At 53.7% G+C, this 27,205-nt stretch overlaps 1 protein-coding gene across 3 annotated transcripts in view; it reads right to left on the reverse strand.

The window, feature by feature from the left end:
• The window catches only part of DSCAML1 (DS cell adhesion molecule like 1), a 331,475-nt gene that overhangs the window by 48,456 nt on the left and 255,814 nt on the right, over positions 1–27,205 (reverse strand). For all 3 annotated transcript variants that reach the window (XM_074357069.1, XM_074357068.1, XM_074357070.1), the window contains 5 exons: positions 26,011–26,307; positions 24,068–24,340; positions 14,998–15,276; positions 14,460–14,579; positions 13,376–13,552 (listed from right to left, as the gene is read on the reverse strand). In XM_074357069.1, coding sequence (XP_074213170.1) covers positions 13,376–13,552; positions 14,460–14,579; positions 14,998–15,276; positions 24,068–24,340; positions 26,011–26,307 — 1,146 coding nt within the window. The remainder of the gene's footprint in view (positions 1–13,375; positions 13,553–14,459; positions 14,580–14,997; positions 15,277–24,067; positions 24,341–26,010; positions 26,308–27,205) is intronic.

Below are 27,205 nucleotides of genomic sequence, written 5' to 3' on the forward strand. Positions count from 1 at the left end.
GCACCCGGGGCGCTGGAACCTGCTGGAGCAAAGGCCCAGAGGCAGCGATGTGCAGGGCAGTTCCCAGAGACCTACACCGGGTCTGATGCAGCTGGGAAACTGTCCTTGCCCTTGCCTTTCCCTCACCACCTTCCTGGGAAACCTTGCCTTTCAGAGTGCAGGTCCCCAGTGCTCTTGTTGTGGGAGTGCCCATGAGCCATCCTGGAGTACACACGCTGGGGGGCGCTGTGGTGCCTGTAAGAATCAGACTGCATTCCCCACCTGCTGTTGCGGGGAGGACGCCTCCTCACGTTGAGTTCTGCAGAGCCGAGACCCGGCTCACTGGCTCGCCATATCCCCCTCAGCCTGCTTGGACGTGGGACAAGAGGATGCTCTGTCTTCTCTTCTTTCATACTCCTTACCCCAGGGGCTCCCCTCTGGGTACCACGTCCCTGCTCCACTTCAGTGGCTGCCCCTTTCTTCCCCTCCTAGGGTCCTCTGGATTTCCCTTCCCCTCCAGTTTTAAACACCTTCTCAGACAACATTCTTCTCAGCAAACTCTCCAGGGTCATTGTACTTCTAAGGACAAATAAGCCTTTGGAGAAAGGAAGGAAGGCCTGGGGCTGTAATGGTGCAGCCTGAGATGCCAGTCAGTGGGTCAGGAGGCGAACAGGAGTGGGGGATGAAGGGTGGTTTCTGGCATCCCTGAAGTCACCATGCCGCCAGCCATTCCTACTGTCTTCTGTCGTGTGGGACGTGATACTAAGGGCAGTCCTGGCTCCCGGCCCCTGCACCAACATCTCAGCACAATCCCTAGCACCGGCTCATCAAATAATGAAGCAGATAAATTTTATAATGCACGGCATTACACCAGGATATACAATAAAACGCAGAAGACAAATAATGAGGTGCAAGTTATAATGAAGAAAAAGCCTGCAGTCAGAGACATGCGAGTATGAATTATTGACTAAGGTTTTACACTCTCAAGGATGTGCGGAGGAATATTTTTCCATCAAAGATTTGCATAATTCACTCGTATAAACCTGGGTGGAATATAGAGTAAGATTTTACATCAACAAGTCGGGCCTTGCATTGCAGAAGTCTCCATTTTTCCTAGAGGATTGAAATGAGGGGGTGTGGGAGGGAGGGGCACGTGGGCTGTTTCTACTCTCCCCACTGATCCCCAGTTGGTCAGAGACTGGGGCCCAGCACCCCTGGGGGGCCTGAGCCCTGAGGCCTTCCTGGGGAAGAGGAGTCCTTGTTCCCAAGGGGCTGCTGCTAAAGCCACAGAGGAGCTGGGAGATGTTCATATCGAGGTGTGTGTATGTGTGTGCATGCGTGTGCATGTGTGTGTGCATGTGTGTATGCATGCATGTGTGCATGCACAAGGGGGATGATAACAGGGTCAAGCCTCAGCATAGTTCAGAGTTCTAAGGAAGGGAGAGGAAAGGAAGAGTCTTTCTTTGGTAGGAGAACTTCAAAGCTCTGCTCCAGAGTGAGAAATCTGCAGCTCACCCCTGTTTGCTCTCCAGGTAGGACTGATCAGCCTGTCCAGGGCCTGTGTGTAGTTATAAAGGCACCCCTCTGGCAGGATGCAACATGGTGCCAGGGGAGCAGAGACTGGGGCCCAGGCTCCACTTGCCCCTTAGGCTATGTACGTTTGAGCAGTGCACAACTTGTGCATCCATACGTGCCCGTCCCACCTCACAGAGTCTTCCCAATCAGGTTTGTTTGAAGAGACAGACACAGGGAAAACCAGAGACAACAGGACCTCAAGAGCCCACTTGGTCCTTCAGCCCCGAGTAATAACCACACCTGGGGATAGGGGTGGGCTCCCTTCACCACTGTTATGGCAATGAGCACCACGTGGCACAACCCGATGTTGTCACAGCAGGTTCAGGGAAGCCCATCTGTGAAGAAGAGGAGATTGCTTCTGTGGACCCCACCCAGCTTGAAGAGCTTGGAGGCCAGACAGATGTGAGTTCTACCTTCGTCTCTACCAGCTGTGTGGTCTTCAAGACAGTCTACTTGACTTCTCTGAGCCTCAGGCTCATTCTCTGTGATGCGAAGATATGGCTGTTGACCCTGCAGAGTCATTATGGGGGCAAACAGTCCATCTATATAAAGTGCCTGCCGTGTAGCGGCTCCTCAAGAAATCTGGGTATTATTCCACAAGGTCTCAGCTCCACTGAATCGCAGCAGTAAACATGACTGAACCCTCACTGCACTGAGACCCAGCTGCGCCCCAGAGCACTTTCTGGGTTGAAGGCAGATCCCAAGAATTCCCTAGAGATGTTCATGTGCAGTCACCTGCAGAAGCACAGATAAACACACACACACACACACACACACACACACACACAGACACACCCTCACAGCCTGCACTCTGGTATCCTTACTGTAAACTCACATGTGGTGTCACACATGTAACCTGATGCAATTGTCAATTGCATGTCAGTATCCTGATGTGATTGTCTAACACGCACCTACTCACAGTCTTGCATTACGTAAGTGCACGATCCTGCTACACACTCACACACACTTTTATGGTTACTTTTTACTGGGAACTGACTGTGTACCACGTGCTGGCAGTATTCTAGTACTTTTCATGAATAAAGTCATGTGGGGGAGGTACTGTTATTATCCTCCAGCTCCAAAGCCTGGGTCCTGATGTATTTCTTGACTCAGTGCCATGGCCTCCCTGTGGCCGTGATGCTCTGATGGAGCAGGCAATCACTGGATGCTTTGGCCCCTTGGTTCATTGCTCACTGACCTCCCCTAACAACAGCTGTGAGAAGTAAGTCTTACTATCTCCACTTTTCAGATGAGGAAACTGAGACTTCCGGAAGGCAGTGCTTCCCTCTTCAAGCCTGTGCTACTGTGGTTGCAGGGGCAGGCCACCTCTCACTGTCTGCCACATGTGCACACAGTATCTGGCTTTGGGAAGTGGAATTTGGCTGTCACCAAAACGCTGTGACTGCTCTGCGGTGGGCAGCCTCAGCAGGCCACTCCTAGGGCAGGCATCAGGGACTGCAGCTTTAGGGATACAGGAAGGGGAGCCGGGGAGGGAGAGGAGGTTGTACGCACAGGGCTGAGCTCTGCGTGACCAGAGCTGATAGCAGCCACAAAGGCAACACAGTGCTCCAGGAGGACACAGGAGGCTTTAATGAGACACAACTTCTCTGCTTCCCTGCAGTGTAATTCAATTAACAGCCAGGGAAACCTAATTTCTTTTTACAAAGAGGGATGCAGTGGGAGATTCTCTGGGGACTTGGGAACAGGGAGGGGCTGAGCTTAAGGGCATCAGGGAGACCCAAGTGGGTGAGCTGCCCCTTAATACATAGCTCCTTCCAACACAGCTTCTTCAGGTGGGGAGAGCAGGCTTTTCCCTGGGGTCCTGGGGTGAGCTGGGCCAGTCTTATTCAAAGCTTTACAACCTCAGTGCCAGGTACAGTGTCAGTCTGCACACAGCCAAATTGGGGTGAAGCCTGGTAGAAGCCCAAGAGGCTTCCTGATGACTCCTGACACCCCCGTCACTGCAGATGCCCCTCCTCTGGGCATCGAGCACCCCCAGCACGGCACGTGTCATACTGCAGCATCCCTGGCTCCTTGTCTGACTGGAAACCTCTCCAGGGGAAAAGCATCCCCGCTCAGGACTTCGCGTGCACTTGTGGAAAGAAGGCCGGCTCCCAAGCCCTGGGTGCCTGTCTTGTTCCCCCAGGGTCCCTGGGCAGCCTGTCCTGGTCCGCAGTCAGATTCACTCCAGTGAAAGGGAGGGGCTTCACCGGGGGTGCTCAGGCCACAGCCTTACAGCCCTGTAGAAGTCTCAGATTTCCTCCTCCTGGTTCTGATGGGGCCTTATTGGCAGGAGTCACAGAGAAGAGATGGGTACTGGCCAGTGGAACCACCCCCCTCCCTTCGCTGCCGGGCCCTCCTGGGGCAGTAAGCCGAGGGGAGAGGAAATCAATTTCAGAAACAAGACAGTTGTCAGAATCCGATGTAACCGGTTCCTGTCTGTGAAATTACACGCAGGCCAGCTCCTGTCACCCCCAGGTCCTGCCCGGACCAGCTGCTATTTACATTTTAATTTGATGTGAGAGGCTGATAGATTTTTTTAAAACACCACGAGACAACTCTGCTTCCTTGCTCACCCCTAGCATCCACAGACTTTCAGACCAACCCCCAGGCTTGGGGATGGAGTTCTAGGGCCCCTAGATCCCGCCGCGGGGGTGATAAATTCTGCACCTACTTGGTCCCTCCCTTACTCATTCTTCCCCCTTCTCTGGGGTCCCACCTCATAAGCTGCTTCTTGCAGCTTACACAGCACCAGCACACCCTTTATCAGGAGCTTCCTTCTTGTTAAGGAAGTGGTCCGGGAGCTTTTAGCCCCCAGAGTACCAGTGAGGAAACGGAGCCTCAGAGAGGCTAAGTGGTTTGTCTAAAGTCACACAGCTGGAGAACCACAGGAAGATGACGAAGCCCCAGGTTTGCTGATAATTCACTGGCGCCCTTTCCTCTGGTTTCATCCAGCTTTCTCCTGCCTGGTGGGTTGTTCTTCCATCCCGGGCTTTGTCCCAGGAGTGAGAAGCTGGGTGGGGATGACACGGTGTGGAGGGATTCTGAGGGGAGTGCAGAAGTTGGCTGAAAACTGGGGTAGAGCTGGGCCGGGCCAGGAGGCCAGTCTAGGGTCGGCGGGGCTTGGGGCAGGGGTTAGGGGGGTGGTGAGTCAGGACTTCTCTGTCTCCGTCTCCCTCCCTCTCCTCCTGCTGGTGATGAGAGCTCAGCTGGTGTTTCTGACAGTCCCCGAGTCACCAGGGAGGGAAAATGCAGTTATGAATACCCAAAGGAGAGGCGCAGTGTGTGTGTGGGAAGGAGGATGTGGAAGAAGATGGACGGGAATGCCACCAGCTGCTGGGAGAGGCCTGATATAATGGGAAAGGGGCGTGGAATGTTATTTCCAAAAGGAAGCTTGGGGCACTTTTTAACTCCATTCGTGGGCAAAAGTATATTATAATCCTTGCAGGGCTTACTCTGTGCTGGGCACTATTCTGTATTCTTTTACACACGGTAACTCAATCTTCACAACAACCCTATTTTTATTTCCACTTTACAGATGGGGAAACTGAGGCCACAGAGTTAATAAGCAGCAGAGCCAGGATTGAGGGCATCTGTAGTTTTACCTGTGATGTGACGCTGGTCTGAGAAGGATGGTGGGCAGGGGAGCAGAATGGGGGTGCAAAGAGCCCAGCTTCTCTGAATAGAAATACAGCCAGACTTGGGGGAAAGCAGATGGGTCTGGGAACCCGGACAGCGAGGGGTAAGGCTGTTCTGCTCTTTTAGGTGATGGGCTTGGGGGAGGGGTTGAGAGCATCTCACAGAGTCTGAGGGAAGAACTATAGGGCAGGATGACCCTCCTCTTCCACCCCCAACCCTTGTGGATGCCCCTCTGGTCCTTCCTCTAGCTCAAGCAAGATGACCTCAAAGCCAATAAGGTTGGAAGAAGAGCAGCAAAGTCGTGATGTTCTTTACCAATCCCAAGGCCAGACCTGACCTTCTCAGGAAGTCCCTCTGAGAGTCTAACTGAAGTCTCTCCAGGAGTCTCAGAGTTTTTTGCTGAAAAGGATGCTCTCTCTGGGCACACAAAAATGCTTTTCTGGACGTCCTCCTCCTTGCTTTTGGAGAAGCTTTTCCAGGGGACAGCACACACCCTAGAGAGCTCTGCAAACCCACCTTGCCAGGGGAGAAGGGGGCTTCCTGGCTCAGAGGCTCTTGTCTCCTTTTGTTTCTGAATGGATTACATGGACCCATTTGAGGTGCGTGGGCCCCTCCCTCCCCCGAACCCAGCCCACTCCCCTCCCTCCTCCGAAAGGCTTGTGTCCCTGCTCCATGTTAACAAGATCCTGACAAGAACAGAAGCCCTGTTTGGCGGTGTGAGATAAGCCTCCACAAACGGGCATTGTTGGCGTGTGGGGTGGTCTGCCTGGGGTGTGGCAGCCGCGGGAGAAGCTCTGTGCTCAGCCCTGGCAGCGGCTCCAGGCTTCCCCTGGGAAGGGCTGGTTGGGGGGGAGCCTTCTGGTGCCGGCTTTGTTTTTCCCTTCTTAAAGAGCCAGGGCCTAGCGTTGTTAATTTGATTGCACCCACTTCGGCTTCTTGTCGCCCCTGATTAGCCAAGCTCCACCTGAAGCATGAGATTAATTCAAATTGCATGGAAGCAATCAGCCTCAGCTCTGAGAGCTGGTGGGGAGGTGCCAGGGAGCCGGGGGCCCAGGGACCTGAGCTGTCCACTGCCCGTTTACAAGGGGAGCAGAGCTGGCAAGCAGTGTGTGTATGAAGGGGGTTGGGGTGCTGGTCACGGAGAACGGCAGCACCTTTGAGACCCGGACTGGAGCCCCATATCTGCCGCAGGGTGGGCCTGGCTGACACTCTAGCTCGCCAGGCCTTCCTTTCTCCACCCATAAAGTGGATCCGTTGGTCCTCTCTTGGCTCCTTGGCCAGGGGTTGGGAGCTGGGGTTAGTACCCTCTAACGGGGGTGGGACCTGGTTCTCTCCTGCCTCTGGTCTTCTACTTTCCCCAGAATATCGGGAAAATGTTAGTAATAATTAAAATAGCTAATGTTTATTGAATGCTTATGATGTGCCATGCACCCTGGTGAATGCTCTACATGAATGATTTCATGAAATCCACCCCCGTCGACCCTACGAGGTCGTATTTTCGTCCTTGTCTTCGAGATGAGAGAACACTCCGCTCCGAAATGACCCTGAACATCAGAATCCTTTCAGACACAGAAGGAGACAACACGACCTGTCATCCCCTGTTCCTTCTCAATGACTCTTAGGCTCCCCCTTTTCTCTAACTCCCTGCTCAGGGTCCTAGTATCATAGCCAGACTTTGATGCCTTGATCCATCCCACCTCACCCCCTTGCTCTCCCAGCAGACGTCCTCCTCACTGCCTCCCACATGGATTTCCGACCCCAGTGTCTTGGCTCCTCCTGTTCCTCCCACCTGCCTGCCCAACTTTCTTCCCTTTGCCTATCCGAGCCCTGCCTATTCCTAAGGCTTCCTCCGAGTCCCTCTCCTCTAGAAAGCTCTGTCTGACCATGTCTGTCCACACCAGGTTTTTCCTTCTCAAACCCAACACTGCACGTGTAGAGCCAAAATTTTTAGCGTGTGATCTTGCCTGGTTTCCCGAAGGTTAGTTCCAGCTTCCTAACGAGCCTGTAAGTTCCCTGAGGGCAGTGAACTTGACTTCATCTTGCCCTTCTCTCTCAGACCTTGACCCCATGCTGGGCACAGAGGGGCTACTTAGGAATTACGCGTTTATGGCTTGACTGATCTGACCATTTATTCCTCCCCCTGTGATTCAGAGGGGCATTGATCGTTGACTGGGGGAGCAGTTCTGGGCTCCCCACTTTGGGCAGGGGCTGGAGGCACTGCTTTGGCTGTCTGTCTGTGTTTTCTGATCTAGTAAACAGAGGTGCTCAGTGATAGTTCAAATGTTTACTGGCACACTTTCCTTGGTTGGCAAGTATGACGAGTGGAATTTTGTTATTCATAGCTAGACCTGCTGGAGCTGAACACAGCAAGCCTTGAATGATGCCTTAGAGCCCAGACCCACCTGGAAGCTCGTGCGTGCTCATGGTCTTGGGGACTGACTGGGGGTGAGGGTGGAGAGGTGGTGACTGCTTTGTGGGTTGGGCCTCTTGGGGCCTCAGTTTCCTCCTGTGAGCTGAGAGGCTTACAAATACACGTGTGGACATCCCAATCCACATGTTCAGCTCCCCCTGCAAACAGCCACCACCCAGGTCTGGAGAGCATGCTCGTGGCAGGGTGTCCTTGGGAAGACAGACTGGGGAAGATGCCTTGGCAAGTCCTAGAAGTCAGCTTGGGGCATCGGGGCAGGGACTTCCCTGCCTGGGTACCCTGAGTGTGGGCTAGAAGGGGAGGTGTGGGCTCTGGGCTGCTGTGTATAGAGCAGGAGCCCCAGTCACCAGATGTAAGGGAGGTGCTGCTTCTGCCTGACAGGGAAGGGTTTCCTTTGGGCAAATTTGAAATTAGGACAATCTCAGGTCATTGGATACACAGTTGTGTTCCCAAGGTTTTACATCCAGACCTCTGCACCAATGGTGAACCACTGGCTGGGTGACCTGGTCTAGCCAGGCTTGGGGCTTCCTTCCACCAGGGTGGGCCCCCACTCCCCCACTCCCCCACTCCCCACTTGGCTTCTCCTCTCTTCTCTCCTGTGTTCTGTGACTCTGCAGCTGCATGTGCACTCTGGAGGGCTCTTGGATTTGCCTTTAATTGGTCTGACATTTTGCTAAACAAACAAATCAAAACTCAGACCAAACAAAGAGCCCTTATGGGTTTAATTGGCCACGGGCTTTGCCTTGGCTCCACCACTGGAGCCTTCACAGAGTGGAGGGGAGTCTAGGGGATGTAATAGGACCTGTCTAATCAGGGAACCTCTGGCGCAAGTGGGCTGCCAAGTTCCATGCAGTGGTGGCATCAAGACACAGCCAGCCCCCTGCACACTGGACTAAGCAGTCCGGCTTTGTACCTGCCTCTCAGTGAAGCATTCTCTTTGAAGATGCTTTATTCCCTGCCACCCCCACCCCACGTCAGCTGGAGGAGGGATTGCCTCCTCCTCATTTGGTCATGATCTTCCTTTTTTAACTTTACATTTCAAAAGGGAGATAAAAGGTAGCTCTACAGATGTAGTATTTTCCTCTGTTAATTACATTTATTTTTCAACCTAGCTCTGGGAGGCAGTCTGGTGCCCTGAAAGGACCACGCACAAAGGTAGAATCATAGATGGTCTGAGATGGCAGGGGTCTCAGGATCAGCTACAAGTGGATTCTATTCCAGATCTTTTATTGTACAGACGAGGAAACTGAGGCCCAGGGACGGGAAGGGATGGCTCCCGGATACGGAGCCAGTGAGTCACGGAGCTGTTACCAGCATCCAGGCTTCTGTCTCTTGGTCTGTGCTCTTTCTACCAAACCATGAGTCCACAGAGGCAAGCTCCTGTCTAGCTGGGACTATGTCACCCAATGACTTTTAGCCGGTACCTTCCCTTCCCTGAGAGGACACTATTCCCTGCCAGCCTCTCAGAGAAGATATAGGAAGAGCTTTGTACACTGTCAAGTGCTGTACTTGTATCAGGCTGGGCTGTGTGCTCAGGACATCATGGGCTCAACAACACACTCTGGGGGTCAGGAAGGAGTGGGGATCAATTGGGCCTCGATGGTTGCCAGCAAGGGTGTCCAGGGACTAGGAAAGCATTTTGCTTCCTCTAACAAACTCTTAGAAATCTGAGGCCCCAAGGAAAGGTTCTAGATGGCAGTTCTCCAAGAACCAGCTCTGGAATCCCAGCCCCCACCAGACCCCTGGGCTCCTGGAACTCTGGTTTGGTGCCTGATTATCAGGAGTCAAAGAAATGTCTACTACGTAGAAAGAAACATTTAGCTTCCAAAGCTCGTAAGCACCTCACACTTTTTCTCCCTGTCCACCCTCCCCTCCCTCTCCACCAGACACTGTAAGTTCCCACCTCATCTACTGACATGCACGGATTTTCCTGCCTCCACCCTCTTACTATACTTTGTCCTCACCCTGGAATGGAATGCCCTTTGCTCCCATTGGTTCTTGTCAGACTCCTTCTCATCTTTCAAGACCTACTTGCCAACTACTGCTTTGGTGGAGCTTTTCTTGACATTCCCTTGTTGGCCCCCTAAACTAAAATTGATCCCTCCACTCCTGATTCTCTTTGTATCATCTTGTTTGCTGCATTTTAAGGCACTTACCATTTTGTGTATTATAGTTATTTTGGGTATCTGTCCAGCTCCTCTCATCAAGATTCTAAATTCCCTGGGGGGAGCAATTCCATTTCACCCATCACTAGATTTTTCAGCACCTAAAACTAATGATTGCTAATGATTATGGAATGTGTATTTTGTGCCAGATCCTGTGTTAATTTCTCTAACTGAATGTCTCACTTGAATCTTACCAACGAGTCAAAAGCATTGTAATTCTAAACTTACAGAGGAGGAAATGGGGGCTTATAGACATCATTGTCTAAGAACCCACAGCTACCATGTGGCAGAGCTGGGATTTGAACCCAAGTCTGTCTGGTTCTAAAGTCCGTGCTCTTAGCCACAGAGCTTTATGGGCTGTTTAGTGAGTGCTCAGTGAGCATCTGTTAAATTACCATTGGAAAATGTTGGGGTCAATGGTGTAGACACTCCCCAACAAAAGCCAACCACAAATGTCCAGTTCGACACTTGAATGCTTTTTACGATATATGTCCCCCTTTGATATATCTACCTTCTTACTTCTATGTGGCAAAAGTGGAGACTAAGGTCAGTTTGCCTTCTGAGAGTTCATGCAAGTATGAGATCTGACAAGGTGGAGCCGTATCAGGTCAACATTCTCCTGAGTGTGTTAGAGGCGTCAAGGAAAGACGGGAAGCTGGTTTTGCAAATGGCAGGTCTTACTGTTCCTGGCTCTGCAGCTGGGTGAGGGGGAGAGTTGGTGGTGTGGGGTGTCTGAGATGGACTGAGGGATGACTAGGAAGGGCTCTGCCCTGGCAACCCCATCGGTGACCCACGTGCCCAGGTCCTGCACCTCCTTCCCCATCTACCTGTGTTCTTTCAACTGAAGTCAGAGTTGGGAAGGCAGGAGAGGTTGAGGGAGGATGAAGGAGGAAAAGGGCAGAGCAGGCAGGGGGAAGGATGTGGAGCTGAGGGTGGGTTACCTGGAGCCGGTTGCCCACCTAAAGGAAACAGGAGGCAGCAGGGAAGTTCCCAAAGGTTAGGACCACCCAGGCCTCACCCCCTCACACTCTCAGTGTCACGGGAGCATCTTCTGGGAGCCAGATACGGGGTAGAATGATCCAGGCTGCTACAGGAAAGCAGTCAGACCCTCCAACACCAGGCAGAGGCTCTGGCCATGCTCAGCCCTCCACACCGATTGCCCTCAGGTCTCAGATACCCCTCGCCCTGCCTCTTCCTCTCCTGCTGGCGCTCAGAGGGGCACGGGGCCTCTAGCATGGCTGGCAGGTCACTGGGGAGAGTGAGGCAGAGGGGGAAGGGGGCGTTTGTGACAGAAAGGGGGTGTGAGGAAAGGGTCACCTGAGGCAGCACATGCGGGAGAGGGTTTGGAGGCCCCAAGTGTGCAGAGAGTGGGTGGGGGCACCGCTGGAAAGCAGCCGCTGGGGGAGGGCTGTGTGAGGCAGGGGGCGACCAGTGAGAAGCGAGGAGAAACTGTGTCACAGGCAGTGGAGGAGGGAGCTGCAGTGAGTGAGAAAACATGACCCGGAGGTGTTGGTGAGACGCAGCAGATGTAGGGAAGGCGGTGTGGGTGCTTTACTATGGAAGGAAGCAGAGCAGAGTGGCAAAGCAGCCGAAATGAGGACATGGCAGGGGGGAGGAAGGAACGAGGTCCAGGTTCTGCCCACAGGTGATGAGGAACACGAGACTCCCATCACCCCTGGGGAGCAGGGGCCAGCGGTCACCGCCACCGGGACCGCGTGTGTGCGCATGCGTCATTTTGTGTTGTATGTGTTCACGAGGCTGCCTTGGATTTACACAATGTGCTTTCATGGCTCCTGCGTGGGTTGGGAAGTGAGGATGGCACAGAAGAATGCAGGCCCGGAGAGGGGAGGTGACTTGCCCAGGACCCCCCAGGACATCAGGGACAGCCTGATGTGAACCGGGTCTCCTCTCACACAGCCCACCTCCTGGCCACCGCATCTCCCACACCCATGCCCGCCTCATCGCCAGGCCACACAGGCACAGCCACACCTGCTCAGCGGAATCCCCTAACTTAGAGAAAAAGAGCAAAGACAGGGGAAAAAAAAAAAAAAAGCCTGCGAGTTAGGGCTCTCTCTCCTGCTGACAGAGGGGAGATAAGGATCAAACACCAAGGATAGTTCGGCGAGGCGCCTACTATTCCTCTCGCCTCACGCAGGCAGAATTAGCAAAGTTCTCCCTGGCTGAGGGATGTAGATTGATTGCCTGGTTTTATTAAGGACAAAGTGCTTTTTGATAGTGTGAGGGAAGCCGCTCCCCAGGGCGGGGATTCCGGCGCCCGGAGCTCCCAGAGCATCGATCGATCGCCGGGGCTTCCCTGTCTTGTGCTGAGCTGAACACGGGTTTGGCAAGCGATAAAGAAGCTATGATTCTTAAAGGAAGGGACTCTGGGGAGATGCCGGGCAGACCGCACACTGGGCGCTGCTCTCGGCAGCCTTTCCTACATGGACCCTGGAGGGTCTCCTGTTAAAAACAAAACTGGTGGTGGAATCTCTGATGGCCCACTGGGTGCCAGATACCACCCTGGCTGCGTTACACATGTCATCTGACTTACTCTTGCTACAAAACATAACAGGTAAGGTGCTCTTGTGACTTTCATTTTTTTATATCAGGGAAATGAGGTACAGCGAGGCCACGTGATCCGGTACATTACACAGGTCACAGGAATCATGTCACAGTGCCCAGATTCACAATCAGCTTGGTCAGATGCTATAACTCAGGCTCTTACTGCTGTTCCCCATGGCCCGTGGTCCATTTCATAACAGAGGGCCAGACGGATAGCGTCCTGACATGATTCTTGGGGGCCCATTATACAGACCCCTAAGAGCATAAAGGAATAGGCTCACCCAGTAGGAACGTCTGTGTGTGACTTAACAGAATTCAGGGATATTCCAGACTTCCAAGACCACTGATGCTGGCTCTGTGTCCGGAGATTTAGAAGCCATAGACACCAAGTTATAGTGAGTTTTGTTGCTCTTTTGGCTCCTCTGAAGCTTCTTTCCCTTTCCAGTCAGTACCTGTGTTATTCATGACAATTCTGTGAGCTGAGTAGGCTGGGAAGGAACCTCTAACACAGGTGAGAAAAGGAACCTGGGGACGTGAAGTCACTTGTCCAAAGCCAGAGAGCTCATCAGGTGGGTCTGGAATTGGAACCCAGGTTTTCCGCCCACAGACCTTTCTCCTACATTGTGTATGGTCTCCTCCTTTCTAAGCCACAAACAGGTTATATACAAGCACATGCACATTGAATAGCAGCAATAAACTGTCTGATATGACTATTCAGACGGAATTGCCAACCTACAGAGCCAAGTAACTGGGATGTCACATGACACTTTGGTACAACAAATCATGAGCTTATCATGACTGCAGTGCTGTGAGCTGGGGTCATTCAGAGTGAGGTCATTGTTTTAGATGAGAGTGTTTTTGAATCCCCCATCAGAGGTTCCCAAGCCCACCTCTGTCTAGGAATCCTTCCTGCCTCCCCTTCAAAGAGGAAACAATGGAAGCCAAGTGGCGAGGCGGGGTGAGGACAGAGACGGACCTTGGCCTATGATCGGGGGAGCCGGGAGGCTGGAACGGGGGCAGGACTCACTCTTAACAGTGAGGAGCATGGACTTGCTGATGTCGGTGCCCACGCCGTTGCTGGCCTGGCAGAGGTAGAAGCCGACGTCCTCCTCCAGGATGTGGCGGATCAGCAGCGAGCTGTTGGGCAGGATCTGAATGCGGCCGGTGAGGGGCACTGGGTGGTACTGCTGGGGGTTCCCGCTCCCTGAAAGGAGGCAGCAGTTAGGAGGGCTGGTGTCTAGGCGAGGGGCGAGCAAGCCGGGGTGGACTGCAGTACCCCAAGGAATGGCTCTGATACCTTTCCCTTGCTGATCTAGGGCCATTTTGTAGCATCTCCAAAGTGCTGTGGGCTCACATAGTTCCCATGTCCTGGGCAATAGGAGAGACCCTCTCAGAGGTCTGACCCTGCCCCAGATCTGAGGTAGGGAGATGGAGTTAGGGGCCTCAGCTCAATGTCTGTCTTAGCACTAGCTTCCTTTGGGGTGAATTCCTTGGAGAAGAAGAAAGAGTTGTCTTTGGGCCACTTGGCAATAGACAGAGGGACGATGGAGCCCACAGATGGCAGTTGCCTGGCCTTAGGAGTCAGGCCTGGGAAAGAGGCCAGCTATCCTACAACGGGGGGCTTTGGGTACCTCCTCCAGGTCCCCCAGAGTCAGCCATGGACATGGTCTCGGAGAATAGGTTGGCCTGGGGCTTAGTCAGACACCAAATTCATCCTTGGGATGAAGCTGGGTTCCACAAAAGATCAAGATCCCAGAATAGTTTGACTGGTGAGAAGCAGGGGTCAATGAGACTCTGAGACCCCGGGATGGGGTGCGGAGAGTTGGAGAGGAATAGAGAGAGTGGATTATATTGAGTTCTAGGGCTGGAGAGGGGGAGAGGTCAACCTATGGGGACAAGAGGAAATTTGGATTTAGCATGAAAGCTGTCCCTGGTCCACAGACCCTAGGGGTGGCTGAGGATAACCTCCAGTTCAAGTACAGTCTGGGGTCCCCTTAGAGCTCAGAACCTAGGTCTAGGAATTGTGGGTAGGGGCCAGGCCCAAGTCACATTAGCACCCTCCCCTACCCATCCCTGGCCGTGCTTAGAGATGCTGGCTGGCAGGGGCTTACCCTTGGCATGCTTCCACATGACCTTGGGTGGTGGGTAGCCGTCCACCGAGCAGTTGAGCACACCAGCTTTGCCATAGATGCCATCCTGGTTGTTGGGCTGCACCACAAATCGAGGGGGCACTGCAGAAAGAGAGAAGGTGGGGAGGAACAGGTCATCTCAGCCTCTGATAGGTTTTCTTCGGCTTTGGACACCTTCCATTCAACGTCAGCCCTGCCTGGACCATTCTAAAGTTGGAAGCAGGCACCTCTGAAACCCAAGACGTTGAGGGCTTTTGCCAGTAGCATTGGGTTGGGAGTTGGGAATTCTGAGTCCAATTCTGATTTCACTAGTGACCAACTGAGCTGGTGTTATCCCCTATCAGGGCCTCGGTTTCCAGGTCTGGAGAGTAAGAGGTCAGAACCACTTGATCTTTGAGGCACGTGCTGGAGCCAACTTTGCCAGAGCTCGTCATTCAAACCTGAACTCTAGAGAGGCCGTTTTTAGCAGCAGACAGAGCTGGGCCCTCCTTCCCGCAGCCGCCGGCCTGTCTCCACTCACCGCGCACGATGAGCTGGCGCTCCCTGCTCACGGTGGCCGCTGCATTGCTGGCGATGCACGTGTAGTTGCCATTGTGCTTGAGGGAGACGCTGGAGATCTGCAGGGAGCTCATGAATTCCTTGCTCTCGATGGTCACGCCCGAGCCTGAGATGATCACCTGTCCGTCTTTCCTCCAGGTGATACGGATGGGCATGTCCCCCGAGGACACCACGCAGGGGATGTAGAGCAGCTGGCCAATGGAGGCAGGTGGGAACTCGAAGGGCTGGATTAGAGGGGGCACTGGGAAGGCAAGAGGAGGGGTGCTGTCAGGCCCCTACTTGCCCTAGCCTGGCCGACAGCACGCCCTCACCTGCCTCGCCTTTGGGCTCCTCCCAACACTGTGGTGGGTTGTGAATAGAGTTCCCTGGGTCCTGGTGCCTGTTCTCCTATACATGCAGAGTCTCTTGGGATGCCCTGCCATTGTTCTCTGGTTCCCATCCCTCTGCCCTCCCAGGCCTGGACCCACTGTTTCTGTTCAGGGCTTGGGCTGGCCTGCCCTAATCGTGACTTTCAGATCTGTCCTGCAACTTGAATGGCGATGACTCATGTGCTTCTTGACTCCCGTCTGCTTCCTGACACTGCTCAGCTTTTACCGCGACTTCCCAGCCGTTCCCCGGCGCCCCTGTGCCCAATGTCCTATCCCAGAGCTGCATCTCCTAGCTGTTTGGGGGCCTGGAATGGACAGAGATGATGTGCCCCAGATGCTGAGGCTGTCCATACCCCACAGCTGCTCATCTAAAGCCAGAGTGCTGGACCCTGGTCTCTTCCTGTGGAGGTCCCGTCACCCATCTCAGCCCTTTCCATTGTCATCACGGGTTAGGACGGGTGAGTGGAAGCTCCCATCACTGGTTGTTTCAGTTGCTTTATACACACCACCTCACTGAGTCCTACCACCAAAAATATGATGTGAGCTTAACTATCCTCATTTTACAGAAGAGAAAACTGAGGTTCAGAGCAGAGAAGTAATTTGCCTTAGATCACCCAGCTTCTAAGAGGGACCTAATCTGGTCTCCAAGTCCAAGTGCATTGCCTTATGCTGCCTGGTTGCCTCTGAGAAAGCCCCACAGGTGCCCAGACCAGAGACCCTTTTGTCTCATAAACGAGCTCCCCTTGGGTGGCAGGAGAGAGCAGAGAGGGAGCCCTGTCACCTTCGAGACAACCAGTTGGTTAGACTCACCTGCACGGCCTCCCTCCCCCTAGAGATTCGTCGGCCCTCCCCTCTCTTGCCGCCCACATCTCAGCCCCTGGAGGGGCCTGTCTGGAACCTGAGCGGCTGTGAGAGGGATCCTCCTTTCTCAGCTCTGGCTAGAGCATCAGCCATTATCTTCATGATAACTCAATTAGGCCACAGCCACTTCCCCAGCAAGAGGGGGGAGAAGAGACAGAAGGAGACAGACAATTAGCTTAACAAGGATGAGCACCCAGTAGATGCGATCTCCTTTCTGCAGTCAAATAATTAAATTACAGGGCAGTCCACAGTCCTCCAGCCTTCTCCCAGGCACCAGCCCCACCCCTCCCTCCTAGCAAGCCTGCTACTCCCCCGACCCAGAGCTGCCACAGCAGGTGATGAACCCAGAGGGAAAAAGGATGAGTGGCATCATATGATGCCCAAGGCTCTCCCTGCACCCCAAGGATTTTCAGGGCTCAGTAGGGAGCTGCCCCTGGGAAGTGGCCAGGTGTGGACAAGGCAAAACCCTTGACAGCTCTTTGGATCTATGGGAAAGTTCCTGACCAAGAGCTCTGGGTCCAGAGGAAGTGATATTTAGGTGGATGTTGCCCCCATGACCTATGAGATGAGAGCCATATGCCTGCGCAGGGCCCTTAACTGACCTCAGTGTCATCTCCCACCCCACCCTTCACTTTGGCTGTGGTTGTGAATACCCACAGCTCCAGACTTCAGCCCAGGCCTGGTGGACACAACCAGTCCCACCACATGGGCTCCACCGTGGGACCCAACCCAGGTCTTAAGTCCAGCCAGACTTTCTGGGGCTCTGGTCACTGTCCGGATCTCCCCATCCCAATCTCCGGCTGCCACTACTCCCCGGGTTGGGGCCTTGTCCCCAGGGTTCTGAGTGGTTTGCAGGGCCTTGGGTATCTCCGGATAGATGTCTCTGGAACCCTGACTCTAGTAATGGCCCAATGCTCATTGCTGTGATTCCCCAGAGATTCCTTGTTGGGCTCGTGGAGCCTCCCATTTCCTCCACTTTGGGGCACTTATATCAGATTGAGTCCTCTGGCCTCCTTGGACTTTTTTGATGGAATTGTTGCAGATCTGCCACCCAGTTTGTCTCCCTAAGCTTAGCAGGATCAGTTCTGGTCCAGTCTTCCCACAAAGACCCAAAGCTAAGGCCCAGCAGGACTGACGGGAAACTCCTCTTCATCCTTCCAGACCCCGCTCCAGTACCACCTCTTCTGTGAAGCCTGCCCTCTTCCTGCACAGCCCTGCAGCTCCTGGATCACACTTTGATCAAGGCCCTTATCACACACCAGTGGGGTAACTGCATCACCACCTTCCCTGTGTGCCTGGGAGCTCCTGAAGGGCAGTAACCAGGACTTATTTACCTGGCAAATTGTAGGAGCCCAGTAAAGCTTGTGGGATGAGTAAATGAATAAGCATATGTCTGGATATCATTTCCTGGGTTGATCTTAGAAGTTCACCTATGAGGTGGGCAAGGGGCAGGGAGAGCACAGGTGAGTGTTCATCCAGAAGAAGAAGGAGTTCTATGCTGTTCTTCAAGATGCTGTATTTATGCCACAGAATTTTGGAGCTGGGAGCTTGTCTGTTGGCTCTTCCTGGGGGTCAGACCCTTGCTGTCTCAGCACCAGAGCCGGCTCCTTTGATTTAAGAGCCCTGTGGACAAGGGGAGAGTCACAGCAGCGACAAGGGACTGTGGAGGGGAAGGTGCCGGCAGAGCACGGAGCCAGGAGCTGCGTAGGGAGGAGAGGGAGGAGGGGTTGTCAGACCTGGAGGGCCATGCCCCAGGGAGGGATGGTCAAGTACTGCATTTCCATAGAGGACAGAACAAGCAGAGAACAAGTGGAGATTGAAATGAGGCAGGAAGATTTAGCTCAGGCGAGGGGAAGATTGGCTCTCTCAGTAAGGAGGGATTCAGATAATGGAAAAAGTTACTAAGGCAGGTTAATTCATTAATTAACTAATTCATCTAATATTTATGAAATGCCTGCTCCATAAAGGCGTTATGCTCTGTGTCAGCTGGGGAAAGTAGAAGCAGGTTTAAAACATGGCTAGAACTCCCAGAAGCTTAGCATTTGCTCGGGAAGGTGAGACATTCCCTCTGTGGTCATTGGACAAGCACCACCGGAACACATAGATGCTGAACTCAGAGCAGAGAGAGGTGTCATCTGGTTGGGTGACCATAGCTGCATGGAGGAGGTGCCATTTGGACTGAGAGTTAAAGGACATACATGCCTTAAAGTAATACATGGAGTGAGAGAGCGGGAAAAGCCTGAACCAAGAGGCAGAGGCCAACCAGGGGCTGTCATTCCTTTCTGGTCTTCTGCAATTTGAGCGAAGGAGAGAGTAGCTGGCATCCATCCTAGGGGGTCAGACATTGACCTGGGCTGGCCAGATCTCTCTAGTGCGCTGCTGTCCTGTGGGAGGCAGATAAGCAGACAACCCCCTGAGGTCCAAGGTAGGCTCCTTGTTCCCCTCTCCCTCCCTCCTGCTACGGGTTGATGCGGCAGGTGTGGTGCAGTGAGGGGATAAGTGCCCCCTAGAAACTCTTCAGGGACCAGAGCTGCCCACAGAATTCCTCGGCTCCAGGCTGGCATTCCAACAACCCCATAACTCCAGGCACACGAGGACAGCCACTTGTTTGGGGGTGTTGCACAGAAGAGGTCATGCTGATCACCAGCCCGGCCCATAAACACTTCATGGTGTCTCTCTTGATCTCTCTTCGAGACTGAACCTGTTTATTTATTGTACCTATTTAGCAGAGAATGGACACTGTGCACAGTTGGAGCTTCTCTGCTTGTGCAGCACGGAGATGGGAAAAGATAACTTTGTTATCCATGAGTCGTGTGGGCAAGCTGCCTCCTCCCCATCACCCTGCCTCTGCCCCTGAGCCTCAGTTTCCTCATCTGCAAAATGGAGGAGTTGGACCAAGTAATCTCTAAAGCCTGATGCCAATTTTCCAGTTGTAACAAGTCTAATATTTTAGGAATAATAATAACTCACTTCAGTTTCTTTTATGCAACCCTCTCTTCTCGGGAAGACCTTCCCTGACCACCCTGTTTAAAACTGCAAACCACTCTCCCCTCCCCTTGGTGCTCTGATCCCCGCTCCCTATTTGACATGAGACCTCTTTCACGTATTTCGTGTATTAACCATTTCCCCTCTAGAATGTAAGTTCCCCAAGGGCAGGAATTTTTGTCTGCCTTGAGCACAGCTGTGTTCATAGAAGAGGGCCTGGGATATAGCAGGTGCACTACGTCACTGGATGGATAAATAGATGCTTCTTCCTCATCATCCTCGCCTTCGTCATGAGCACGGCCGTCATCGGGAGCCCTGTCTGTCCAGTAAGGAGGATGCTGGCTCCTATGCTCCTGGCTCCCTCTGCTGAGGAACAGGGCTGACGGCAGCAGCATCCTTTGTGCCCTCCCCCGCCCCGTACACTGGGCAATCTGCCCCTGTAGGACCTGTTGCGCCCCCTTCCTGTAGATTCCAGGGGGTTCCTTCCAAACCTCCACCTGTGCCAATGGCAGGCATCTGGCCAGGGGGCTGGCTTTCTCTTAAGCTCCATGACCGTAGAAACTCCCAATCCATTCTCTAGGGTAAAAGGGGGCCTCCTCTGAAGGCTCCCAGCACATAGCAGGGACTTGTGGAGCAGCAAGGAAAGAATGAGTGTCGGGGAGGAGAACGGGCACTTGGGAGCAGGGGTATATGTGAGTGAGTGAGTGAGTGAGCGAGCGTGCGTGCATGTGTGTGTATTCTCTGTTGGCTCTCCATAGGGACCTGGCACTACGTCTGGGTCCTGGCCTCACTGAGCATGGGCACAAAGCACCTCATGCCCTTGACTTGGCTCTGCAGCCTCAGATGTGGGGATGGAGATGTTCCTTCACTGAGCCAAAGCCAAGGAGCCCCAGTTGCAGCCCTGCCTTGTGAGTTAATTAAACATTCAGCCTGCGTGCCCAGAGATGCTTTTATGTTACATTATTTTTCAGCTACAGGGGGCCCTGAAGACACCAAATCTAGGTTGGATTTCTGTGCCTGCCTCTCAGCATCCTGCCAAGGATCTCTCCGGATGCCCAGAGATAAGCACTCTCCTTCCCTGTAGCCTGGCTCTCCCCTGCCGGTCAGTGTCATGCACACCCAAGACCAGGCAGCCCTTGAAACATCCTCATCCTCTCTCCCCTCGGCCCTTCCCACCTTGCTGGGTCACAGCAGGCTCACTTGGGCGATATTTAATACGGTAGCACCTGCAGCCACCTTTTGCGGCTCAGGAATGTTGCCTCACAGGAGGGTAGGGACAGAGGAAACATTTGTACATCTGCAACTGCCGGCAGGCATGTATGTGTGTGTCCAAGTGTGGACGGGCTAATGTGTGTCTCTCTGTTGCATGCACAGGCGTATAGTGTGCACAGCGTGTACACGCTCATGTGCTCGGGCACACAGGTCCTGGCACGTGTGTGCATGCATGTGCGTGCATGCATGTGCATGTGTGCCTGCTGTGCTCTGCTTTTCTCAGCTCAGTGTTGGAAAATTCATCAGAAGACAAGCAGTCCCAGAAGGAATGGAGTCAGCAGCGGTTTTTCCAGCTCATGGAGCAGCGTGGGTTTTGCCCTGCCCTGCCCACGAGCTCTGGGTACCCCAGAGACATGGGGGTAGGATTTCCAAATGATCTCAAGCTTCTAGTGCTTCATCCTGCCCCCACTCGCCTTTTCCTACACTCCAGGTCTCTGCCCTGATCCTCTGGGTTGGACACACATCCCAGCCAGGCAGCAGAGAAGGAGTCAAGAGTGCTAGTCTTGGGCCCTGACCCTTTCTGCCCAAGTCAGGGACCCTTTCCACGCCCAGAGGCACCTCCTCCACCCTCTTCCTGGAGTAGCTCTTAGAACAGCACATCAGCTAATCAAGCAGCGTGCTCATAATCAGCTCTGATGGGTTCTTCTGCAAAAGTGCATTCTAATGAGGTGGGGGAGAGGGAGTCTGGGAAAGAGAGGGGGTGATAAATCTGAGCTTTTGGATGGGCAGGGGCACAGGGTCCCAGAGCCCCCATACAAATGCCGCTTCTTGTTCAGGAGAGCAAACGGGTGACTATACCCCTTCTGGGGCTGGATTTGCAGACCCTGAGGGCAGGAAAGGGGGCATGAATTTACACATGCCTGTGCACTGTACACAACCCCCCCCCCCCATGCTTTTGAACACCAAGCTCATGCTGCGTTCCAGGAGACACACGTGCCCAGTGCAGGGGTTCTGCCCTCTGGGATTGCACACACACACCCCCTTCCCTCTCCCTGGGCTGGGAGACACTGTCGCTCAGCACAATCACAACAGGCCCAGAGAGTCGCTGAGACGGAATGCATCAGATTCAATTCATTAGGACTGATCTCTCCCTGAATGGGGTTGAATAATTGATGAGCAGAAGCAGCTTTCAGGATGTTCTGCGTACTCTGAGGCTTGCTGGAGCCCTGTTATTTTTTTAAATTTTTTTAAGCCAACAAACCCGGCCAAATGCTCGTTGGTGCAGGAGGACGAGGGAATAGAGCAAAGGTTAGATGTTTTAATATGTGATGTTTACACTGTAAACTCTCAGTCCACTGCTTGTAACAGAAATGGATACTGGCGCCCTGTCATGCCAGGAGGAGGGAAGCAGGCTGGGGATGTGGCCTGGGGGTTGTGTGGCTTCTGCCGGCACAAGGCCCCTGGGCTGGGCGGTTCTTAGGCTGAAAGGGGGGCCAGGGTGCCCCTCAGCCTGGCTGGGGTGCAGCAGTGGGGAGGCAGGGAGCCAGGTGCTGTTAGGGTCTCCTCTCTCCTCCCCAGGCCTGCGATGGCCACAGAGACAGCCCCTCCCCCAGTGCTCTGGCTCAAAGCAAGGCTCCCCAGTCAGTCACTCCAACCCAGACGGATGTCTCAGTTTCAGTTCAAGAAACACACACTGTCTGGCACTGTGACGGGTGGTAGGGGCACGAGGAGGCATGTGACACGGCCCTTGTGCGCCAAAGAGAGTGAGCCCGGGTGACAAGCAGCAAAGGAGCAAAGCACGGATCGCATCTTTTGCTGCTACTTTCAGTTTTCCCAGCTGTTCTCCTGATAGTTCCACCTAGATGTCCCATCATCACTGTGCGCTTGAAAGGGCCTCAAACAGACCCAGCACCTGTCTCCTAAACCCTTCCTTCTCCCCAGTTCCCCTCTTCCTGTCCACAAGGCCTCTACTCCAACTTGCTTCAGGAGTCTGGGACCCCCTGGGGCCTTCCTGTGCCAGGGCCCCTTAACAGGCTGCTTTCGCTCCCCATCCCTGGGCCTCAGGTCCAGCCTAGTTTCCTCTTTGGGCTCAGGCTGTCCCTTAGGGATTTGGAGGAGGTGACACAGATGCTCAGGTGACAGGTGCTCTAAGAGCTCTCAGGGACCCTGTCTCTTCCTGACTCCCTCTCAGGTAGCCCTGGAAGCTCGCTCTCTTTATTTTTGAGGTTGAGCTGGGCAGAAGTTCCTCCTCCCAGCCTGCCCTTCCCCAGGATCTGGGTCATTCTGAGTTAGAGCCCAGGGTTTGGAGTTAGATCCGGGAAAAAAATTCTGATTCCAAATGACAATTTACTTAAAATGGTAGCTGTCTTAGATAAGTGGGCAGGGGTAGGGCTAAATGGAATGGAGCGTATAGAGCACCGAGCTCAGCGATGGGGTCGAGCGGACCCTCCATCATGCTATCGTCATATGACTGTAATGATCACAGCCTGGCGCAAGAGGCCAAGATGGTGGCTGGAAATCACGGCCTTCCTTCCTCCCACGTGGAACCCCAGCCCAAGCCTTCCTGCTTCTGGAGCCTCAGGTCACAGGGGACAGATCTCTGCATATCCTCCCAATGCCTGAGCCCACTCTTTGGAAAAGGGCCATGAGCCCCTTACCCATCATGGCCACCACTGACACAGTGACCTTCCACCCTGGCTGCCCGGCTTTCACTCATTTCTCCTCAGCCGGGCCTGGCAGGTCCGTTCTCTCCATCCTGCCCCCCTGAGCAACCAGGCTACCCTGCTCTCACCCACCGTCCAGCCTCCAGGCCTGTCAGTCCCAAAGAGCATGTTTGGGATGGAGCTTCACACCGCGCACAGCCCTGGACGTCGTATTTAGCCATGCATTTGTTTGCTCATTTACATGCATTCATTTGTTTCATCCATGGACATTTACTGGATGGTTGCCAGGTACCAGGCTCTGTATTAGGTGCTCCTGCACAAAACATTGACCTCACCCAGGCGAGCATGAAGGGCCTGGAAGGGAGGAGGGTTTTAGGCAACTGGCGGTGCTTTCCAGGCCTCCAGCATCATTAGCAGGTGAGAGGTCCTTGCCAATCCTATAAAAGCAGCCTCACCCTGCCAATCGGAGCCCAGAAGGGCGTCTCAGCACCCAGCATGTGCTCCCTGCACCCAACGCCCTGCTGCTTCCGCTCTCCGAGCTCCTGTCCCCTGCCCCTCTACTTGCTGGTCTCTGGCGGGCCCTGCTGAGTTCTGGATGGCTCCATGCTGACATCAGGGGAACAATAAGCCTGCCCTATCTGACCTGGGCCTCTTGCTCAGGTGACCTGACTCCTCTTTGTGTGTCACTGACCCCTCACGTCCCCGGGTCAATGCTGCCTTCACCTGCAGCCCACAGAGCGAACCTGGGTGTAGAGGTTACTCACAGCTGTCTTGTGTCCCCTGCAACCTTCCACCGTGTCCCCTTTTCCCCAAACTCCGAAGCCCTATCTTTCTTGGCCTTCCACTCACTCAGGATTGCTTGCTGCGGCCCAAGCGGCCGGCTGGAGAGAGGCCAGCAATCCTGGGTGACTAGGAGGGCTCTGGTTTGGGGCGGGAGGCCTACCTTTGACGGCCACGTGAACACTCTGGCTGATGGAGAGCTGGGGCTGGATGAGGACGCTGCACAGGTACTCCCCTTCGTCCATGCCCTTCTGCACATCCGTCAGCTTGAGGGTCCCGTTCTCGAACACCACCTGGCGGTGGTTGTCAGGCAGGAGCAGGGCATCCTTGTACCACTTGATGGAGTAGTAGGGGTAGCCGATGACCCTGCAGTTGATAAGGGTGTCCCGCCCAGCGACAGCTGTGATGTTCCTCATCGCCCGGATGCTGGGGGGGCCTGGGCAGGAGTCAGGAGGGTGGAGGAGAGGAGGAGCAATGGTGTGGTTAGCCAGGGACAGCCAGGCACTGCCCCGTGATGTGCTTCTCAGTTGCTTGGCCTCGGAAACTCTTAAGAGATGGAAATTTGGCAGGGGGTGGGGTGAGAGGGAGGCCTTTTTCACAAGGCTAAATAAAGGCAGAGGCTGGGAATGCTGGGAATGGGGGCACCTGTGGTCTCTCCAGAACACACTGTTATGAACTTCAAATAGTTGCAAACAGACACGTTTGATTCATGCCCGGGGCAAGAATCCATTCCCCTAATGGGTTGGGCTAGAGGAGCCAACTGAAGCCTCACCAAGAAGTGACTGGGATTTGGGAGGGTGAGTCCTCATTTATGAGGAGATGAAGATTTGGGGGTTAAAATGAAAATGTGGAGATTTTGTTATTTTCATTCAATTCACTCATAATGGTCTTGTACTAAAAAGGATCTTAGACACATTAAATATTTAAGGGACAATAGGAAGGTCTTCATTGGATGAGTTGATGGTTGTCTTTCGACAGGTAAATGTGTTGTGCGGGCCTCTGAGAAGTGGATATAAAAGAGGCTCTGATCACACTGGCAGAAGGGAGGGAGTGTCATCAGCTAGGTCAGCTGGGCTGACAGACATGTGGGTGTTGTAAAGGGGGCTCAGAGCCATCAGGCCTGGATAGTGCTGGAGTGGGTACCAGAAACTCTGGGCTTCTGGCTCGCCACCCAGTAGATGAGGGGCTGGACCAGGGCATCTCCCACGACCCTGCAGCTCTGTTCCTTTCCAATTCAGAGAGGGCGGGAGGGTGGACAAAGGGAGGCCACATTTGTTGTGGAGCTGGAGACCTGGCACAGGTGAATTTAGCATGAACCGCCCCCCTTGTTCCCGTGGCAACCCAAAGCCCTCCTTGACCAGTGCCCCATCTCTCCCACTCCCCTGTTCCTCTTCTGCTCTTGGATCAGGGCTCACTGGTAGGGTCAGGTGAGGACCAGTCTGGCCCCATGGGGCTGCAAAAAGCTTCAGAGGAGCCTCTATTCTCACCACAGCAACATGAAGAACTGAGGCATGGAGATGGTCACTTTGAGGACTCCCTCCCCTGCTCTGGGAGGTACCTGCCTTGGGGTACCCCCACCCAGCCTCAGTCCCCTACTCTTGATGGCTGAGTAGGGGGAGTCAGAGGATGGTGGACTGAGAGATGGTGCCCTGGCTTCTGGCTGCTTACACCTCCTGGAACATCTGGAGGGCGGCTCAGAGGGAGGACACTGGGATATTGCTTCAGTGGCATCCTTGTCAAAGGGCAAGCCTGGCCCCGCTACTCCTTCCTTACCCCTGTCCTTGCAAGGCCCTAGTGGGATGTTTAGTGTACCTGGGGCCAGATTGATGGGGAGGAGTGGGGTGGGGGGGGACAGGATTGTGGGGGGGTGACGGGGGGAGAGGGGTGGGAACGCAAAGGGGGCAAACTGTACCAGACACTCACACACAAGAATGGATGATGTGACTTGCAGAGGGCAGGGAAAAGGGAGACAAAGAGGAGAGAGACCTCTACTAAACTCAAAATGACGATTAATAATAAGTACTAATCACCACAAGAATAATGGTAACCACAGAGATGGCAAAGGAACTCAAAAGCCTATTCTGATATTTAAATGTAGACAGGCACCTCTTACGTTTATTCGCGCCTGATATTCAGCACTGCCCACCGAGTTCCGTGCGGTGCACCGGTACACGCCCCCGTCGCGGATCTGGGGCCCCGTGACATTCATGTGGCTGATGGTGGTGCCGTCGGACATGGTGTACTGGTTGGTGCGGTGGCTTCCGTCTCGCACGATGGGCTCGTCATCCAGGGCCCAGGTGACAGTGGGGGGCGGGGCACCCTTGGCCGCGCACATCAGTGAGAACTGCTCCCCGGGGTTGACCACCTTCTCGCTGAAGGACGAGACGATGCGGGGCGTGCCGTCTGCAGGGAGTGAGGAGCCCCCTTCAGGGTCACCGAGCCACAGAGAGACCATCCCACCAGGCCACCCCACCTTGTCAAGGGGAGGAGGCAAAGCAGCGGCCATAATACTAACAAAGAACTTCCATGTACATCGATTCATGCACTATCCACAAAACCCTGTTTGGTGCCCATTACCGCTGCACGTGAATGAAGACTCCTGGATTTGAATCATCCCTCAACCACCTGTAAGCTCTGTGTCTTTGGGGCAAGTTACTTAACCTCTCTGAGTCTTTCCATCTCCCCTCTGTAGAGGATGGAGATAAAAGGGATAACGATTATATCCCCCTGGTACTGATGCTGCGAGGAGGAAATGGATTAATGCATTAGAGATGCTTACACAGCACTCTACAAGTTCTTAATAAATGTTAGCTCCTCTCAACTTTCTCTTTTCTGCTTCTTTCTCCACCCTTTATTAATAAAGACTTCGAAGCTCAGAGGTTAACTATATGTGGAACCAGGTCCTGACCGGGCTGGACCTCTGGATTCTGATTCCAGCCCTCATTCCAGCAGGAGCAGTGGTGGTGCTGTAGCCCTGTTAGCAAAAGTTTGAGGCTTAAAATGGAAGCTCCCCAGAGGCAGTGATGGTGGTGGTGGGGATCTGTGATGAGGCTAAAGTCCTGGTTAGCAGAATAACCTTGGACAGGATAACCTGTCCAGTTAATTAACCCTCCCACAGGGGCCCCCACTTCCTCGCTGGATCATGGGGGAATGTAATCATTAACCCCGACCATCTTCCACAAAGGATAGTTGTAATGGATTAAAATAGGTGCTAGGTCCTTGAAAAAGTAAAACACCAAAATAAACGTAAAAAATGAAAGCAAGGCAAATGCAGTGTGGCACTCTCCAACCCACCCGCATT

The sequence above is a fragment of the Camelus bactrianus genome, chromosome 33 (genome assembly GCF_048773025.1).
Source record: "Camelus bactrianus isolate YW-2024 breed Bactrian camel chromosome 33, ASM4877302v1, whole genome shotgun sequence".
Taxonomy (NCBI): domain Eukaryota; kingdom Metazoa; phylum Chordata; class Mammalia; order Artiodactyla; family Camelidae; genus Camelus; species Camelus bactrianus.